Genomic DNA, 19,683 nt, shown 5'->3' on the forward strand with positions numbered 1-19,683 from the left:
CCAGAGCACTAATGAGCAGATTTTCTATGAGTACCTCTTGGGGCGAGGGTTGAGAGGGTATGAGGAACTGCTGTTCACTTGTAGAAGAGAACTAGAAGGAGACACCAATTGGGTTTAACACCTATTCAGTGTTGCAGATAAAAGCGGGTGTACTTCGTATTGCCTGAATCAGAACTGAGAAAACTCCATTTGCCTGCAGAGATCCTTGGTGATATAATCTGCTCTCTTGCTTGAAAGAGCTTCTGCTCTACTTATCTTTTTCCTTTTTAGCTCTTCAGTAGTTCTTTTTCAAATTATTGTCTAATATCTGATTTTCTAAAAAATTTGGAGCACTGCCATTACTCCTGCAAGAGAGAGTCAGTGAACACAACTGAAGGAATCATCTCGTGTTTATGGTCTCATTTTTTTTCTGCATGTATCTGATGCACTTCACTCTTGTTACCTTAAATCAGATTGTGAGGATGATTTATCTTGCCGCAAAGGAGAAATTGGACAGCTCGAAAATTGGACTCAGATCTTGCTCCAAAAATAAGCCAAGTAATCCCTCTGTCCTGAAAGGTTGGGCTTGTTCTTCTCAATACAGCTTTTTTTTTTTTTCTGTCTCTTTCTCAAAGGCAGTTTCAAACTTGAGAGGCTGGGATGGCCTCCCTGGAAGCTTTATTCTACATGGAGCCTGTGAGATGGGGCAAGAGATTAACGAGGTGAAGACAGAGCTCCTTTTTGAGTTCCCTATGTCATGGCATCTACCACAAGTTGTATATGGGTTAAGTGGCAGGTATCCTTCAGGCTTTGGAAGATGAGGAGGGGGCCAGGACGCAAGAGTCACAAGATGTAGCTCCTGATTGAGACATTAGGGGTTTATCTGTGATGCAAAGTACTGCCCCATCACTCCATGCATGGAGAACGGGGCCAAAGTTCTGCCTGACATGAAGACAATTTTCTAATCCCTTGCAGAGTAATGGGCTAAGGTAGCCACACTCAGCGAGGCTACATCCTGCTCAAGAAGATAAGCTTCTCTCAACTTCTCCCGCTCCACTGTTAGGCGGTGGAGGTCGCCCAAGGACACATCTGAGGAGAAAACATCAAGTCTCTTTGCTTAGGGAGGTCACCAATGCTCAGCAGTGAGCAGTGGGTGAAACAGGAGACAAAATCCCTTACTTGTGCCCCTACATGGCTTTGTTCAGATTCACTTCCTGCTGCCTATGTGGACAGTAGCTGCTGCAAATGCTTCAAAAATAGAAACAAATCCAGGCAAACAAACCTTCCTCAAAATGCTTACTGTATACATTAAATGTACCATTTCTTAAATCAAACCACTGCTTTTTTTTTTTTTTTTCTTTAACAGCTGCACTACTTCCCACTGTAGAGGCAGAAAAGCAAACACAGCTGGAAGGTGGAAAAGGTGCATCATTCTCACGCTACCAGCTATAACACACACAGATCTGCCTGCAAAGTGCACATTACTTGAGCTGCCCTACTGCTGAACTTGTGGATTCGAATGGGAAGAAATAAAGTCAGTACATGGAAGCTCTTCCATGAACTCTGGTTGGACAGACCTTCCCATACTTCCTAGACTGATGAGAGAATTCTTGATAGCACTGATGAGGAAGCACTTCACCTCCTTCCCTTTGTCCTGGATGACCAGAAGGTGAAGCTTGAACAAGATGATCTGGTACTTTTGCATGTGTAAAACCTTATTCTACAGAAGAGGCCAGCTATCTGCGAATGTGAGCTTGCAAAGGCTATCTCAGAGACAGATACTACACTTCTCTGCTTTTTCTTGAATGTATGCTGTAATTCTGTTAGCCAAGAAGGACAACGGGATTGGCCAAGAAGGCCAATGGGATCCTGGGGTGCGTTAAGAAGAGCGTCTCCAGCAGGTTGAGGGGGTGATCGTCCCCCTGTACACAGCCCTGGTGAGGCCACATCTGGAGACTGTGTCCAGTTCTGGGCTCCCCAGTACAAGAGGGATGTGGAGCTGCTGGAGAGAGTCCAGCGCAGGGCTACGAGGATGATCAGGGGCCTGGAACATCTGCCCTGTGAGCAAAGGCTGAGGGAGCTGGGCCTGTTCAGCCTGGAGAAGAGGAGGCTGAGGGGGGACCTGATCAGTGTCTATAAATACCTCAAGGGAGGCAGTGAGGAGGAGGGGGCGGCCTCTTTTCAGTGATGGCCAGTGATAGGACTAGAGGAAACGGCCACAAGCTGAGGCACCAAAAGTTCCACAGGAACTTAAGGAAACATTTCTTGACAGTGAGGGTGACAGAGCCCTGGCACAGGCTGCCCAGAGAGGCTGTGGAGTCTCCTTCTGTGGAGATCTTCCAAACCCGCTTGGACGCAGCCCTGTGCCCCGTGCTCTAGGTGACCCTGCGTGAGCAGGGGGGTTGGACTGGATGACCTGTGAGGTCCCTTCCAACCTTAAGCATTCTATGATTCTATGATTCGATTATTCTAATTGCAGCTTATATTATATATAATTATAATTACAAATTATAATCACAAACTAATTATAAATAAGAATTATTATCATATGAGGACAATTCTGCTAACCGTGAAGACAATGAAATAGAAGAAAAAGTGGCCCAGTCTCAGTGCAGAATTGCTACAACAGGGTAATTGTCTTATCTGAACATCCAATCTAGACAGAAATGTTTACAACATGTGTAAAGCCCCATATTGGCTTCCTATAAATTCAACAAATGATAAAAAAAAAAAAAAAAAAAAAAAAAAAAAGAAGAAACCTTACCGAAGACGGTAGGCCTCAGTAGGGAAGGAAACAAGCTTTTCAGTGAGAGGGATATATGCTTCCTGGATACATAACTTAACACAACTGGAGCATCTGACTTGTAATGGATTAATATTTTCTCCCATCTTCTGAGAACAAGATGAAGGGATCATCTAAACACATTAATTCCAATAAAGTTATAGCATAAAAAGTGGTTTCATCAACACAATTACAAAGGGCAAGGGAAAAATCCAAGTAAATTGATTAATTATTATAGAAATTAAAAAACACTTAATACAAGAGTTACAGACAAAAGCATCTCATCAGTTTATGAAACATTGTCAACAGTGTATCAGATATTAGATAATACTATTAAATAGATTATCATCCTAGTTCATCCACCTAGTTATGTCACTGTTACTTGCAAGGACAATCTGCCTGATCCTTAGAAAAGAGGAATTCTTCACATCATCTCCCTTTGATAAGCCAAATATGATGCTGTTACTATACTAGGGTCATAAAAAAGTGAGATTTTTAAGGGGACAATAGACACTATTCAGCTCCAACTGACACTTCTTTATCATATTACAAGAGAATTCATAATTTTTGAAGATATGAACTGCCAATAGAGCCCCAAAGTGAAATGTTACTGATGCTGATGTTGCTGCTCAAAGAATAGGAGATGGAACAATTGCTCAGAACAGTGTGAAGGGGAGTTTTTGCTGCTTTCATTTTGCCACAGTAATCACTGTCTTTCCTTTCACCAGCTTAAGATATAAAATTCTTCATGCTTTGAAGGATCAAGACTTCAGAGCCTTTAAAGTCACATCTTGGAAGGTGAGGCAAATGAAGCTGCAAGTCATAACTCAAAGTTAATGTGTTAGCAAACCCAGAAATTAAATGCTAATTTAAAGGCCTCCTCAGGAGAGTGGAAGCAGGTTTGGTGATGAGACAAAATTTGGGTCAGTAAAGATGTATTTGCCTCTATCTTCTAAATACTTTCTTCAAACAGAAGCAGGATGCATAAAAGTGGTGCTGTTTCCAGTTGATCTGGAATGCAAGCAGCAGATAATTGTTTCTTCTCATTTCTGAAGAAGCTTGCAGGCATTTCATATCCTGTTGAGAAACAGGAAATATATGCCTAAGGCTGAACTAGGCAAAGACAATTTGACACACTTGTATTCAATGGCCATGCATGCATTAGTGTTGTTTTTACTACGTGATGTACAAGTCGTTGTACTTTCTCAGTAGGTAGCTGCTCTTTTTTTTTTTCAAGGTAGTTCTCACACTGCTTTTCATGTTAGGCCTTGAACTTTGAGTCTTCATGTCAAAGTAACACTGATGTTTGTTTACACCCAAACCAAGAAAAAAAAAATATCCTTCTTTTGTCAATGGCCTACCTGAAGCTGATTTTGATGTTAGCTCTGACAGAAGTACAATCAGGGAAGACACTGTCTGTAATGTCTGAACAAAACCAGTATTTTTAAAATGCACCTAGAGATACGGAAGTAGACTCAGTGAATTTTACCTATTCAAATTTCACGTTTTAGCGCTCAATAAATCTCTGCAAACACCTTCACTCCTCACTACCAGAAGCCCCTGACAATTTCAGTTTTGGATCACACCTGAGAGGTATTGCAGACTGAAGCTTTGCAAGCAGCCAGAATTTACCACAGATGGAGACATACCTCTTTTCTGCCTGAGCTCAACACTCCCAAGGCTTTTACCCTTCAAAACTATGTTTTATTAGAATGCACAACCTTGAAAACCTCACAGCACGCACTTTCTCAGTGCATACTTTGTGAATATACCCAACCTGGTATATTCACTCTGTTGAGGATATGAACAGACTAAATCCTTTCTTATTCCTGAAAGTGTCTTCCTGTCCATCTCAACTGACCTATGTCCACTGAGTCTAAGTCTCTGCTGTTGGTAGATCTCCCGTTTTCCCCAGTCTGCACCGGTGCTTGCTTTTCCCTCAATGTCTGACACCCCTAGGACACAAAAACTTCCCCTCCCAAAGTCCCATCAAGCCTGGGGAGCAACAACCAGGAGGAAGGTTTCCTTTCTGCAGCCCGCATGCACTGCTTTTCCAACAGAACACAGGAAAGTGACAATAAAAACAGAATAGACATGCTCCTCAGCCAGAGCTGGCATAGGTCAATTTTCTGTCTTTGTTCAGGAGAGCTTAAATAACTGATAAGGCTGTTCTCCAAGACGGTACAGGTTGTGCCATCACTGTTTAATAGTGCACAACCCCCATGCTTTTCACTGCATAGGAGATGGTCTTTCTAAGCTAAGCACTTATTTTTGAGTGCTCCTTGACAAAAGATAGCAAATGCACTTCACACCCTTAGGTCTCTGGCACTGTGGCTTGCAACAGTAAGAAATCTAATAAAAAGGCACAGAAAAACACTTTTTAAGGAATCATAAAATTTATCTACCTTTTTATGTACCTGCTTTATCTACCCACAAGGGTGGCCACCAACAGATTCTGCAGTATGAGAAAGCCTGTTGATGCTTATTTTCTTTAGGTTTTAGTGTTTTTTTCTTTTACCTTTTTTTCCGCATTTATTTGACTGCTATTTTCTACTGAAGCTAGATTTTTTATTTTTCTTATCATACGCTTACTTAATTTTGGCTGAAATTGAACATAAGCTGAGAACTACCAGTTGGTTCAAAAGACTAGATACAGAGATACTACTGGACACAATTTTCAGTTTAGCTGTGGTTTGCTTTCTAGCAAGGCCTCTTTGTTGGTTTTTTTTGCATTTCTTCCCTACTATATAACACTTTTCTTGCTAAACTGCCCAGTGTTTTTCATCCTTTTGCCTAATACTTTCTTCACATATATATTTTTGCTGTCTTTCCAGTGTTCCTTCCTCATCTGTTTCCAACTTCCATATTTCAGTTTTGGGAATATCCTTGGGAATGATTCAATTTGTTCATCAATGACCTGGACGAAGGCACAGAGGGCACCCTGAGCAAGTTAGCTGATGACACCAAGCTGGGTGGAGTGGCCGACACTCCGGAGGGCTGTGCTGCCATCCAGAGGGACCTGGACAGGCTGGAGAGCTGGGCAGAGAGGAACCTCATGAGGTTCAACAAGGACAAGTGCAAGGTCCTGCACCTGGGCAGGAATAACCCCAGGCACCAGGACAGATTAGGGGTAGACCTGCTGGAAAGCACCTCCACGGAGAGGGACCTGGGAGTCCTGGTTGACACTAAGTTAACCATGAGTGAGCAGTGTGCCCTCGTGGCCAAGAAGGCCAATGGGATCCTGGCTGCATCAGGAGGAGTGTTGCCAGCAGATCAAGGGAGGTGATTCTGCCCCTCTCCTCAGCTCTGGTGAGGCCGCACCTGGAGTACTGTGTGCAGTTCTGGGCACCCCAGTATAGGAGGGACGTGGAGCTTCTGGAGAGGGTCCAGAGAAGGGCAACCAGGATGATTAAGGGAATGGAACATCTCTCGTATGAAGAGAGGCTGAGCGAGCTGGGCCTGTTTTCTCTGGAGAAGAGACGGCTCAGAGGGGATATGATTAATATGTATAAGTTCAGGAAGGGAGAATGCAGGGAGGAAGGGGACAGGCTGTTCTCACTGGTGGCCAGCGATAGGACGAGGGGTAATGGCCACAAACTGAAGCATAAGAAGTTCCGTCTCCAGGTGAGGAGCAACTTCTTTACTGTTAGGGTGACAGAGCAGTGGAACAGGCTGCCCAGGGAGGTTGTGGAGTCTCCTACTCTGGAGGTCTTCAAAACCCGCCTGGATGCCGCCCTGTGCCACATGCTGTAGGTGTGCCTGCTTGAGCAGGAAGGTTGGACTAGATGATCTGTAGAGGTCCCTTCCAACCTTAAATATTCTGAAATATTCTGAAATATTCTGAAATGCCCACTATTCTATCCTCTTCCCTCTTTTTCCCACTGAAAACATACTGAACTTTCCCACACTGAACTTTCAGTTTCTTCTCTGACTGCTCTTTTTTCTTCCATTTTCACCAGTATCACTACTAATTTGTCCAGTGTTGCTCACATGCTAAATTGGACCTGCCTTCACTCTTTCCCCTCAGATTCGTCATTCACTGGCTATACCTCATACACACAAACCAGTCTCCCTCCTACTCTCAAACACGTGCCTTTGTGTGCCCTCTATACACCAAGAAAAGTCGCCCACTTGCTTCAGACTTGGCTTATGGTTCCCAGGGGACCAGGGGAGAGCACTCCACAGCAATATCATATTGTGCCATGGGAATGCTACAGAATCCACAACTTAACTATCAAGGCGGTTTTTCTAACTAAAACTGCTCAGTCCATAGAAGCAAAACTTAGGCAAGCCATCACTGACGGAATTATGACACGAAGCAGATTCAAACTAGGCAAGCCTGGAAAGCGATGTGACTCAAGCGCTACGTATATGCCTGCACGTGGTGCTCCCACCCCACAGCCACCCCACAGGCCTGCTACTGGAAGCACCAACATCACAAACTGGTAACAGGTAGCTAGCTACTCGCTGCAGCAGAGTCAAAACCAGGAGCATAAGACACGTGTAAGTCTCCCCAGTGCCAGACATGCGCTCTCGGAAGCAGGCACTGCGGTAGGATACAGCTGCCTGAACACATTTAGGATCATTTATGTTGACAGATGCTCTAGATGCTTCTGCCAGTCCCATCCTGGGTATGATACAGGATCTGCCAGACTTGAACGTTTCTGGGGCAGCAGCTGAAGGCTGGCTGGATACCCCAAAGCTCCTCAGATGGCACTGGATACCTCAGTTTAGACAAGTGAACATCAGTTTTTCAGCATTTCATCTAGACTCATGATTTCAGACTAAAAGTTGGATTCATTTATTGATTTGTTTTTGCGTGGTATTTTACTTAATTCCCATCAATGCTGATTCAGTACTGTGATTCTTAGGCTACCTGTATTCAGTCAACCCAAACCATGCCAGCCAGGATGTTGTCAGCAATAGCTGAGGTATTCCTAGATCCTACTATTCAAAGTGGTTAAAAGACTATAGAATCATAAAATGCCCAAGGTTGGAAGGGACATCAGAGGTCACCCAGGCCAACCCCCCTGAACACGCAGGGTCACCTAGAGCACGGGGCACAGGGCTGCGTCCAAGCGGGTTTTGAAGATCTCCAGAGAAGAAGACTCCACAACTCTTGGCAACCTGTTCCAGGGCTCTGTCACCCTCACTATTAAGAAATTTTTCCTTAAGTTCCTGAGAAACTTTTAATATATAATCTCACTCTGTGAGGGGAAAATAATTCAAAACTGACCAAAGTGACATTACATCAAAATCTGACAAAAATGTAGCGTTTTCAAGCATGGTGAGACTGACTAGGGAATATTTGAGATGAACTCAAAGACAATTAGAGAGATCCAGAGACAGTGGAAAGTTTTGACATTTGCCACCTGTCTGGATGGAGGATTTGAGTAATCAATGTGCAGAGAAGTGCTGCTGTCAGGCAGGATACAGGTGAGGCCTGCAGAGGCTATGACAGGGATGCGATCACCTGCAGATACCCACCAACCAATGCAGCTTACAGAGAGCCAGCGAGCTGCCGCTGCACAGTGAGACCGAGTTGTCTGGGAGTGTTATATCCCTGTCAATATATTTATGAATATATATTTTTATCCATCTATATATGTTCACACACACACACTCACACATTTACATCACAGAATCAGAGAATGGTGGAGGTTGGAGGGGACCCCTAGAGATCATCCAGTCCAACCCCGTGCTCCAGCAGGGACACCCAGAGCACGGGGCACAGGGCGGCATCCAGGCGGGTTTGGAAGATCTCCAGAGAAGGAGACTCCACAGCCTCCCTGGGCAGCCTGTGCCCGGGCTCTGTAACCCTCATAGGAAGAAGTTCTTCCTCATATGGAGCCATATGGAACTTCTTGTGTTTCAACTTATAGTCATTGGCCCTTGTCCTATCACCGGCCACCACTGAGAAGCGTTTAGCCCCTTCCTCCCTACATCCTCCCCTCAAGTATTTGTGCATATTGATCAGATCTGCTCTTAATCCTCTCTTCTCCAGGCTAAACAGGCCCAGCTCTCTTAGTTTTTCCTCACACATTTGCTTGATCCAAGCCTTGATATTTGACATCCAACTTCACAGGGTGTACAGGGTGTAAGCTTATGCTGTGCAATAGTTACTTACTTTTTCCTTCTCACAGGGTAATAATGTTACCCTGCATTAGTGGTACATAATCACATGGTATTTCAGTTAAGAAAAAAGATAAATCCTTTTTTCTCCCATTTGATGCATTTAACTCATATATTGCATCTAGGTGGTTCATGACTTTATCTTTTCTATTATCTTACAACTTTTTCAAATGCTGTAAACCTTTTCTTTGGTTGACAGCACAATCCCTAATAAAACAAAAATGAAACAACCCTCCAAAGGCAACAAACTGGAAATCAAGCACAAGAGAACACCAGTTACTCAGAACATGCTTTTGGCTACACTTAAGTCTTGTTTAAAGAGCAAAGAAATGTCAAAACAGAACTGACCCTATGCTGCTTGGGTATTAGCTATCCCCATTTGGAGAATCTGAAAGCAAAAAAAACTTGTTCAAAGAATCCCTTAGGTAGAAAGAAAAACATGCTAATAATGAGGATTTTTACCTCCTTTCATCTTCTATTAGCCCAGAGCAGAAGAGTCATGTTCTGTGCCCATTATTAAGGTTCAGCAACAAACTTGCCTGTCAACGACTGGCCAAGAGCAAGAACTAAGACTTTTACCTTCCCACGATGTTCATGAACTTCTATTCATCTGGAGTTAATGTGTGAAAATATGACTAACGTGGCCTTTTAGCCACTATGCTTTATTTCTTCTTTTTAGCTAGAAAAACAGTGCTAGAAAATAGTAGGAAGGATCAACAAATAGCGTTCAGGAATCTGATTATCTTACTGTCAGTGCTCCTTGTTATATGCTCTGAGTTTTCTCCCAACAGTTATACACTTATTATTAACTTATTATTAACTTACGATTTATTGGCACACATATAGTGCTCAGAAACCATACTTATTCTCAGGGACAAAAGCAAAGACTGAAATCAGTGATGATGTGATTATTTAGCGAAATAAAAGCAAAGAATAAAAGTAATGAAATATAATTAAAATTATCTAAACTAAAACAATCAATGTTATATTCTGAATTTAATTTGACAAATTTACAATAAGCACTATCAATCATGTAAATAACAGTTCAAAAAGACAGAGATTTCATTAGCTACATATTTTATTACTAATGTTATACTAAAGTTCTATATTGCTTTGATGTCTAAGAGATAAATTTTATTCCTGGTCCCTCATTAGTATACAAATTTCCATTGGAAGCAAATATCACATGTAACAAGACAAAAAAAGGAATCTCTGAAGCAGGACAGCATTCTTGTTCTTTCTGCAAGTATAACTATTCTTCACAAATGCTCAGAAAAGCAAGAGAAAGTCCATTCAAACCCTCAGAACTCTTAACAAAACCCTCTCGTGGCTAATGGTGCTGGTCCAAAAGGAGATAAGCCATATAATTTTACAGGAAGCAGAGTACTGAATCCTTCAGCAAACACAGCTTGGCAATCTATCTTCAATTCAAAATAATGAGGTGGCAGGAGTGTGATGGAGAAATAAGTCTTCAAAAACATCACGTAAGGGAATCCAGCTGTGCTTGTATAGTCTCCAGCTATTTAAAGGGACAAAAAGAGAGAAAAAACCCTCACTCATAAAATGTTGTTTAGAAACATGCAAACAGCAAAAAACTTGCATTCCAGTGTCAACTGTGCATACTAAATCTATTCATACATTAATACGAAATCCTGTACTAATGAATATTTGTTTTTACATGAAACTATTAGAATTCATTGCTGCAGTTTACATATTCAGATTTTAAAGAATTAGTTGTTTAAATACTTTTTTTTTAACACGCACAACTGTTTTACTGTAAATTTCCAATGCACAAAGGAAAAAAAATAATTCAAAATAGTTCATTTTGACTGGATTATGAGCCTGGCATTTTGACTGCAGGCAGAATTCGAAGACAGAGCTCTTCCAAAGGGCTTGCTGTTAATCATCAGCCTTCCAGATCTCAGCCAGATATGCCCAGAATGATCCAAACCCCCCATCTCAGCATATTCCACCTCTGAATGCACAAAACTCTCTCTGAGAATGCTTTAAATGACCAGACTAATCCAAGATCTTTAATTAAAACTGGATCCATTTTCCTTCCACTTTCATTAGATGTAATTCATGCAGGCAATGCTTCCTACTGAGCAGCATGCAGTGTGTACATAGAAGGTATAGTACTGTAAAATATACTGACCTTGTTATAGAACTCAAACAGCTCCTGATGGCTAAATTCCGCCAACACTTTCTTCAAGTTCTGCAAAGGAAGAAGAAATGACGTAATAAAGGTACCTTTTCCCCTCTTTGAGCAACTAGAACTATTTCAGGATGTGAGTTTACTACATGGGAGATAAAATGTTTGCAAGACACCGTTTTCTTTCCAATGACCATGACGTCCCTTTTATATCCATACTTCATTTTAGTGAAGAAAACAAGTTCAAAGATACATCTATTCCCTTGCTGCAGTTTTGATAATAAAATGACCTATAACAGTGACCTTGTTGCCTTATTTTTAAATCGTAGATAAAAACAAAAGTATATATTCCTCTTTCTCAGCAGTCCATTCAGGAGCTGGTAAATATTATATTAAGCCAATGTCAGGAGTGTATTTGATGGAACTGCACAGCCATTAATGTCCTGCACCAGCACAGAGCTAATCCTGCCATTCATTAATCTAACAGTTATGATCTTAGCACGCTGCGATTGCTACAGGCACTTAAGCACAGATTCAGCCAAAGTTAACAATTAACACAACAGTTTCAAAGCAGTGCTTAAACACTGAAAAAAGCAAAATAACACCATTGATGGAAACTACTGTGGATATAACAGATGGTGGTAATAATCCTCTGCATGCATACGCTGATGTCTGTAAGGAAGGGGGTTAAATTAAAATTTCTATCCCACTTAACTTGCTTACACGAAACAGGTAGTTTAATGTCTGCCAGTTATTTTGATGATAGTTCCAATCTATTCAAACTGTTTCAAGTCTTACTCCTTGCTTTGCCATTTCACTTCCTTTCAAGCAAATTTTCTGACTACTACTGCACGTCTCCTGTGTTGCTGCTAGACTTTCCAAGGCTTGGAGGCGTTCCTGAGGATGACAGTTGCACTTCCATAAACACTAACAAAGCTCTGTGAAAACCGAGTCTGTGGACGCGTCTACTCACAAAAGTAGCATCAGTTGAGAGGATTTTGTTAAACTGGTACCAGCCTGGCATACCACTTAAATCAGTAAAAAAGGTTTGTTAACAACTCAGCTTAAATTAGCAAATTAGCATACAGACAAAGCCAGGGGCCAGATTCTGTGTACGGCAGCACTGATGCAAGTCTGGACTTAAGTCAAAAAATGCTGCTGAGCTCGGTGCTAGGAGCTCACAAAAGCCCTGCAAGTCCTGGGAACTCGGAATAGGTACTGTCTGATGTTTATTCCAAAAACGAATTATAAGACACAGGAAAGGGATAAAATGACTGGGGCCAGCCTGTCTGGAGCAATTCCTCCTCCCTTCTCCGCGGAAAGGAGGGAAACTTTCCAGTAATTTCAGGAAGGCTACAAAAGCCTAGAAAAGGACCAGTGATTTGTATGACAGACAAATCTTCCCCCTCTGGGAAGGAACAATGCAATTCTGGGAAGTGGAGGGTGAATGCAAACTAAAACTACCAGACCAGCAGTTCTCTTTGCCATGATCCAACCGATCCTGCCTCCAAAGAGCATAATGCTGTGACAGGGAAGGAAAGGCATTTGTAAAAGCATTCTATCAGCTAAGAAACCAAGAGAGAGCAAACAAGCAGTTTCTTTAGAAAAAGTAGAGGTAGAGGAAAGACAAGATGCATTAACAGCAAGTGCATCTACCAATTCAGAGCAAAGCTTAGGCATTTGCAATTCCAGCAGGATCTCAGTGCTTGTGTGAATGGCAATAATCAAAACTGAAGAGAGAAGGATTAAGCCAAAGGGAAGATATCAGATATCTCAAGGTATATTGGTGACAATGAATAAAGTTAGTGTCATCTCCTGCATGGAGACTGTCAGCAGAGACTGATGGGGTGAGAAGCAGCAGCTTGAGCAGCACCTGGCCCTGCAGCAGCGGGGCAGCTTGTGTCCAGCACCTCTGACCAAGCACGGCTGCTTCACCAAACCTCCCTTATCAGAGTTTGATACATCAGCGAGACCATCTGAGATGAGCACATGCATTTGATTTCACACATTCACACAACAACTGAAACACATAGCTCACATACTTTCCTCTAAGCACACTAGTTACTTAAAGATACCAAGTTAGGGAAGGCATGTGAAAAAAGTGTGTTCCCTTAATTCAGGTTCCTTTTCTCCTGCAAAAACAAAAAAATCAGCATGCATTTATTAACAGAAATCTCTTTTTCCCATTACCACTTAAGAGTCGCAGTTTGATAACTCAGACAAAATTTGTGTTCCCTTATGGCAGGCATACGTCTGTGGAGATCCAAAAGAAAGCAAGCAGGCTAAAATCTTGTGCCAGATTAGGTTTTTGCTTTTTTTAGGGGTTTTGATGAGAGAGAGGATATAAATATAAGATAATCTTTTATAAAGCATGTTGTACATCTGCACAATCCTCTGCTAAGACAGAATTGTTTGTGTGGAAAAACGTGGTATAAACTATATTGTACTGCACGGATACTACAGCCCGTTAGCTGAGAGCTGAGTGCCACAAAGAACTGTGACCAAGTGTGACACCAGTTAAATACGGTATTTTTACAATAACATGTTTCTTACTGATACCAAGGCCTTCAGAAAGGTGCCCAGCAATCATTATTACACAATTAGGGTTTCCTATTTAGGTCACAAAGCCATAATATCCAAACTAGGTCTCTACAAGAAAAACGCAGCCTCAGCCAACCGACCGGCCGCACATTTTTAGCTGACATATCCCTTGTTCCTTACTTTCCATACTCTGTATGAACATAAGCAGTTAAATACAACAGGCAAAATTCAAACATACTGCATCACCAGACTAGGTTACAATTCTGTTCTTTAATGAATCATTAAAATAGTACTGAAAAAAAGCATGGCAGAGATAGAATATAGCTACAGCCCCCAGAGTAGTCAAAATTCCTCATTTATTTTATGGAATTTTGCTCAGATAAGTATTCAAAATTACAAACAGCAATCTTTTTTTTCAACTATATTATGACTAAAGCATAAGACATAAGAATAACCACTTTCAGCTCACTGACTTAATTAAATGTTACCATATGCAAAGAGAGTCTCAGTCTATTTAGAGAAAGTAAAGCTGCCTTCTTATGTACACATATAAGTTTTTGATCCTGTCTCTGACATAGTAAGAATTTCCCAAATATAGATAAGAACAAAGTAAACTGCTGGACATTTATCTTCTTTCCTCCTTCCATCAAGTGCAACATCTGCTCTTCCTCTTTTCTATTTCCTCCCCTTCTGCTCTTCACCTTCAGTCTGTCCTTTCCTTCATTTCCTTCACCTGGTTTTCTCTTTGCTATCACCATCCCCCTGTGAAAGACAACTCAGGCAAGCTTCACATTTCAATCCTATTCTTACACTCATGGAATGGGAATCCCTTTTCCAAGCAGATCCCAAACTTTGGCCCTGGGGCTGTAAAAGCCCCGGCTTCTCCTTTCAAAAGCTTTGCCCTTGAGAGTGACAGCTTCACAGCACCTGAAAAACATATCTGTGGAGAGATGTTATTCTTATCAGGGTAGGACATCTCTGAAATACCTGACATTTATTCTCCGGAACAGTCCAGAAAACATGGAGACAGGCTGTTTGTCTGAATCTATATTCCGTAAGTGTTGGTGTTGCACTGTAGTGATGTGTTCATTAACTAGCACAGCTAAAGAGGTGGTTTGCAGCATTTTCAGCTAAACAAAGTTGCTCTTAAGCTCAGTGGCAACACTGGCAACAGCTGTACTGATTGAACGCTTTGCACAAGGCAGATTTAACATAATTGCTGGATCTGTTTCAAAGAATATAGCAGAAAGTTTTCTGAATTATATGATTTAGCATATTTGGCCACATAACACTACTGAATACACGTTTAAGTGTTAAGCTGAAATTTTAATGATATTTTGCCTTCAGATATCTAAGTGGAATACTGTTTCATTCTGATGCTTCTCTCATTCCAAAGAGGTATCCATGTACAATTTATATTCTCTGAAGAATTTCTGTGAAAACCTACTAAGTTTAATTGTTTGAGGTTGTTTTCTCTTCTACCCTATCCCCCCATTTACCACCAGGACCATTTATAAAAGCATAGCATCTTCACCAGTCTACAATGAAGCAGTTCAAAAATAAAATCTTTGATTAGGGAGGAGGTAAGAACAGGAAACAAGGGTAAAATCTGCTGGCTCTTAGTCAACATTAAAACACTGCCCTATCTAAAAAACCCATCCTGAATGTACGGATAAGTCTACAAAAATGACCACACAACTGCTTAATGGATATTTAAGGCTAAGCCTATCAGATGATAATTAAGTCAACTTTTAGCTGAACATAATTGTCAGCCTGGCTGACACAGATTCAGCTACACAAGATGTAAAGCAGAGTCTCCAACTTCCTATAAACCTGGAAAAAAAATTAAACACGGACACCTTCTTGCTGCAAAATGTTTCTGTGTAAACCATGCAAAAAAAAAGTCTACTTAAAATACTGCAGAAAAGAGAGGCAAATTCATGATTATAATCAGGGTTTTTTTTTTTAACCCTATGCACTAGATATTTCTATTTTTACTATACTACTGCAGAAGGCTTTATTAGTAATGACAGGGTTTTGCAATCTTATTTATTGCCCAGCCTCATTCCACACACTTAACTCCTCCACCCCACACGCATACTAAGAGTTATAAATAACAGGCAAACTTCCACATTTAAAGTTAACTGGAACATGAAAAATTGATATTGCTGTAACAGTTCTCAACTGCAAAGCTATAACTACTTTTACTACATTGCAAAATAAATGGCAAGTACTCTGAAGCAAACAGATGGAGGGACAGGCTGGTTTGTAAATCTAAATGTCTACTGATAATGCTAATGCTATATGACTAAGTACATGTAAAAAAATTACAGTATATTCAGTGAGGTTTGTTAAGGGTAACTAACCGCAAGCAAGAAAAATTCCAATGTCTTTATGTTCTAAAAGGGCCTTTAATGCCACCTTCAACGCTTCCAAATTAGGTTTAAGAGCTACCATTTTTCATATTTACTTTTCATTTTCCAATGTATTCCTGCTAGATATCTTTATGTTCCCAGAAACAATGAAAGGATATGGATAATTAAACTAGTAAGTTTAGGGCCAAACTCAGATACATTCCCGAATGGGCCCCAGTCGACTCTGCGCAGCCTCTGCTTCCCTGGGGACCTGTCCATGCTGGTGCTACATCGGATCAGACTTCCGTGAAACTTCCTTGGGCCCTGGGGAGGGCGGCATTTGCCCCGGCCCAGACAGATGGGAAGAGGGTCAGAAGTTTTCTCCCACAAAATTTATCTGCATGTTGAAGCTGCTCGGACAGGAAGAAAACTGCAGCATGGTAAGAAAAACAGATGTGTTAAAACAGACCAGCATCACATTAAGGCACACCTGCTCCTTATCTTTCTGAACATCAGAGCTGGCAATTAAGACCTTCCTAGATTCTTACAGCAATAGATGGACGTAATTCAGCCCCGGAACATGGGGAGTTAAAATCAAGTTAAGTATATTCCAAGTTACAGTTCTTTCATTTCATCAAAGAATCTGACCTTCAAATTTAATTCTTCTTCCAAGTGTATTTCCATTTGCAATACCAAGTAATTATTTCCTTTGAGGAAAAATACTCCCTTGCCTTATAACTGAATTACATGCATTTTCAAGTGGCAGTGTGCAACATCTTTCATACTAACTCCCTCTTTTCCTGATCTAGATATTAAGATTCAGTTTGTACATGAACTACATTTTCCATTTTCAGATATGTTTTTGTTGTTGTTGTTGTTGCTCTTTTTTTAATATAGACTTCAGGTATTCAAATTCCTTGATGTCTTCAGGGAGGTCAAGCTCAGCAGCATACTAAGGATGTCTTTCCTCCCTTTGCAATGTATAAGATAGCTCCCTACCTGAGCCTCTCTGCTGATTCCAAAGATCTAATCAACATATTTCTGAAAATAAGGGAATTGGAGATACATATAGATCATCTTATTTCAGCAGACACGAGATAATCTAAGGACGCATTCATGGAAAATATCTGTAACACACTCATTTCCCCACGTGACAGGGAGCCAGCAGACTTCACAGGAACTTGGAGGCCTGCAGAAATGCCCCATGCACTTCCAGCTAGAAACATCAGTCATTTCTATTTTCTCTCCTGTTTTTTCCCACCCTCACACAAGTATCCAGTAATGGCTGGCTGAACTGGTGCAAACCTGCAGATGACAGATGATATATAACTCCCTGAAAGACCTCTCAGGCTGAGAAGACCGCAGAACACTAGAGCAGGCAGATGCCTTTCTTCATAGCACAGGAGAAAAATGATTTTAAAAAACAGGACTACCGTAAGGTAGAATCCTATGGGAAACAAAAGACTACAGTTTTCACCTCAGCACCTCAACTCAGAGTAAATACCACCCTGATAACCAAAGGGGTGACAGTAAAACATCTTGGCAAATAACTATATGCAGGCAGAATTTTCCTTTGCCTCGAATAGACTAAGAACTTAAATTTCCATAAACAACATCCAGTTAGGATGTGGGTTTTTTTAATAATTATTTTGCACAGAAAACTCTTTAAAAAGACAGAAATAAAGAGCTGCAGCATTGCCATTTCAGTATAAATGTTATGTTAAATATATTTTTACAAAAATATCACAGTGAACAAATACCCTTTCGGTAAAAGTGGGTGATAATGCCTATAAGTGCATTGTATTGACTTCCGCCCTTTATGATCTACATATAAAAAACAAGGGCTCACGGAAGATTCATTATGACTCATGAGAGTCTGACTTTCTCCTATGCCTGTTCCATATGTCACATAAATATCCTCACTTGTCCTTCCTTTTTTTGAAGACTACTATATACAGTGCACACAATTCGTTGATTCTGCGTCAGTCTCCACACAAGATTAATCAATATCACTTTAAATCCCAATGTGGATCACTGTAATTTTAGAATTCCATAGCAAAGTACAGCTGCAATGGCAAAAAAAATATCCACAGAAAGATGTATTTGAAAAATGTTCCTTTCATTTGCTGAAAGGTCTTTACACACTCACCTAGAATGTCAGGAATCCTGACAGATCCTATCAGTATCAACATTCCTATTTTCTCTCTTACCTAATTTTGCTTACTTTACTATACTCCTACTATTGCAAAAAGGACTTTGAAGGACAACTTGATTAAAAATTCAAACCAAATACATTCCCACTTCCTATTAAATATCCCTATATCAGGTATGGAGAAAAGGGTTTGGGGGAAGACAAGCATATCTGAATATGCTGCATATTGTTATGTACCATGTAGCTTAAAATAACTGGAATATTCATTTTCTTCTTTCTTCTTCATTCAGAACTATTTTTGACCAGTATTTTACTGCTTTGAAGAAATTTTTTTTTCTTTTTTTTTTTTTTTTGTTTTTTTGTTTTGTTTTGTTTTTTATTGTTCACATTATGACCCAAAGTGTTTGGCACAGAAACTACAGAATGCATAAATTCCGTTCGTGAACAGGCCAAACCAAACAAGCAATTCCAATTCTGTGTTTGATTTATTTCCATCAGGACTGTCATGTAAGGACTGTCATTTGAGACCATTTTCTTCCTGGAGAAAGAAAAACAAGAAAAAGAGAGTCCTACCAGAAAAAAAAAGTTTTACCACAAAAAGCCTTTCTTTGCCACCAGAAAACCTGAAGCCTCTTTCTACTGAGACACAAGAAAAGAGGTTGGATAAAAGACACCAGCAGCAAGAGGAAGTATCTAAGGAAACTCAGACCCCAGTGAAATCAATGTAACCGATGTGAAAACATCCTTCCTGAGAAAAACGCCTCATCATTTGCAAAGCACCCAGATTAGATGATTTGTAAATTAGTTTTTTTTCTCTCTTTTGGGGCTAACATCAATTTGCATTCTGCCGGGCAGGCAGGCAAGGAGAAGACGCGTGTTTTGTTGTGCCGGAAGGGTGTCCGTGGCTCTGGGCAAGCCCCTCTTGGACCCCTGGGCAGAAGCTCCAGCAGCTAAGGCTGCCTGCACCCACACGCTGGGTGCCAAAAGCACCCGCAAAGCCGTGGGGAAAACAGCAGTGTTAACCAGCAGCCTGGCCCTCGGGGATCAGAGGCAGAGCTCCTGGCAGACAGCACTTCCATGGAAAGCCTTAAGAAACTGCCGACTATTCCTTCCATATTTTGAGAAATGGAGCAGATGGACAGTTTCTGCTGTAACACGCACTAATTACAATCAATACTGGACTTGAGGCCAGTACCTCCTCGCTAGAAGCAGCCTCACCAAGGCCTTCCCCCGGGGCCACACAACTGGCTCCGGCCTGTGCTGATGCTGGGGTGGCCAGAAAGGCAGCGCCGACACAACCCAACACCAGCCTCCCTCCGGTAACTGGGAACAGCGCCGCCTCAACAGCTGCTGGAGGGGGCCTCAAAAGCAAAGGTTTTCAGGTTAGGCAGAAATGTTTCTCATTTTTATCAAGGTTTTAAGAAAAAAAAGGGTGACCTTTTCTGGTTACCTCTTGATTTGATCAAATCAAGATTGACTCTTCACTGACTGCAAGTTAGAAAGAAAACAAATGTTTCTTCCCTTCCCTTCCCTTCCCTTCCCTTCCCTTCCCTTCCCTTCCCTTCCCTTCCCTTCCCTTCCCTTCCCTTCC

At 41.2% G+C, this 19,683-nt stretch overlaps 1 protein-coding gene across 1 annotated transcript in view; it reads right to left on the minus strand.

The window, feature by feature from the left end:
* Positions 1–9,839: 9,839 nt before the first annotated feature.
* The window catches only part of COMMD10 (COMM domain containing 10), a 104,302-nt gene continuing 94,458 nt past the window's right edge, over positions 9,840–19,683 (minus strand). Inside the window, exons 6-7 of the mRNA XM_026052835.1 lie at positions 11,049–11,108; positions 9,840–10,412 (exon numbers count right to left, since the gene is read on the minus strand). Of these exons, the coding sequence (XP_025908620.1) occupies positions 10,374–10,412; positions 11,049–11,108 (99 nt within the window). The 3' untranslated portion in view covers positions 9,840–10,373. The remainder of the gene's footprint in view (positions 10,413–11,048; positions 11,109–19,683) is intronic.

This window comes from Nothoprocta perdicaria, unplaced genomic scaffold (genome assembly GCF_003342845.1).
Source record: "Nothoprocta perdicaria isolate Ctin4 unplaced genomic scaffold, notPer1 scaffold_92, whole genome shotgun sequence".
Classification (NCBI taxonomy): domain Eukaryota; kingdom Metazoa; phylum Chordata; class Aves; order Tinamiformes; family Tinamidae; genus Nothoprocta; species Nothoprocta perdicaria.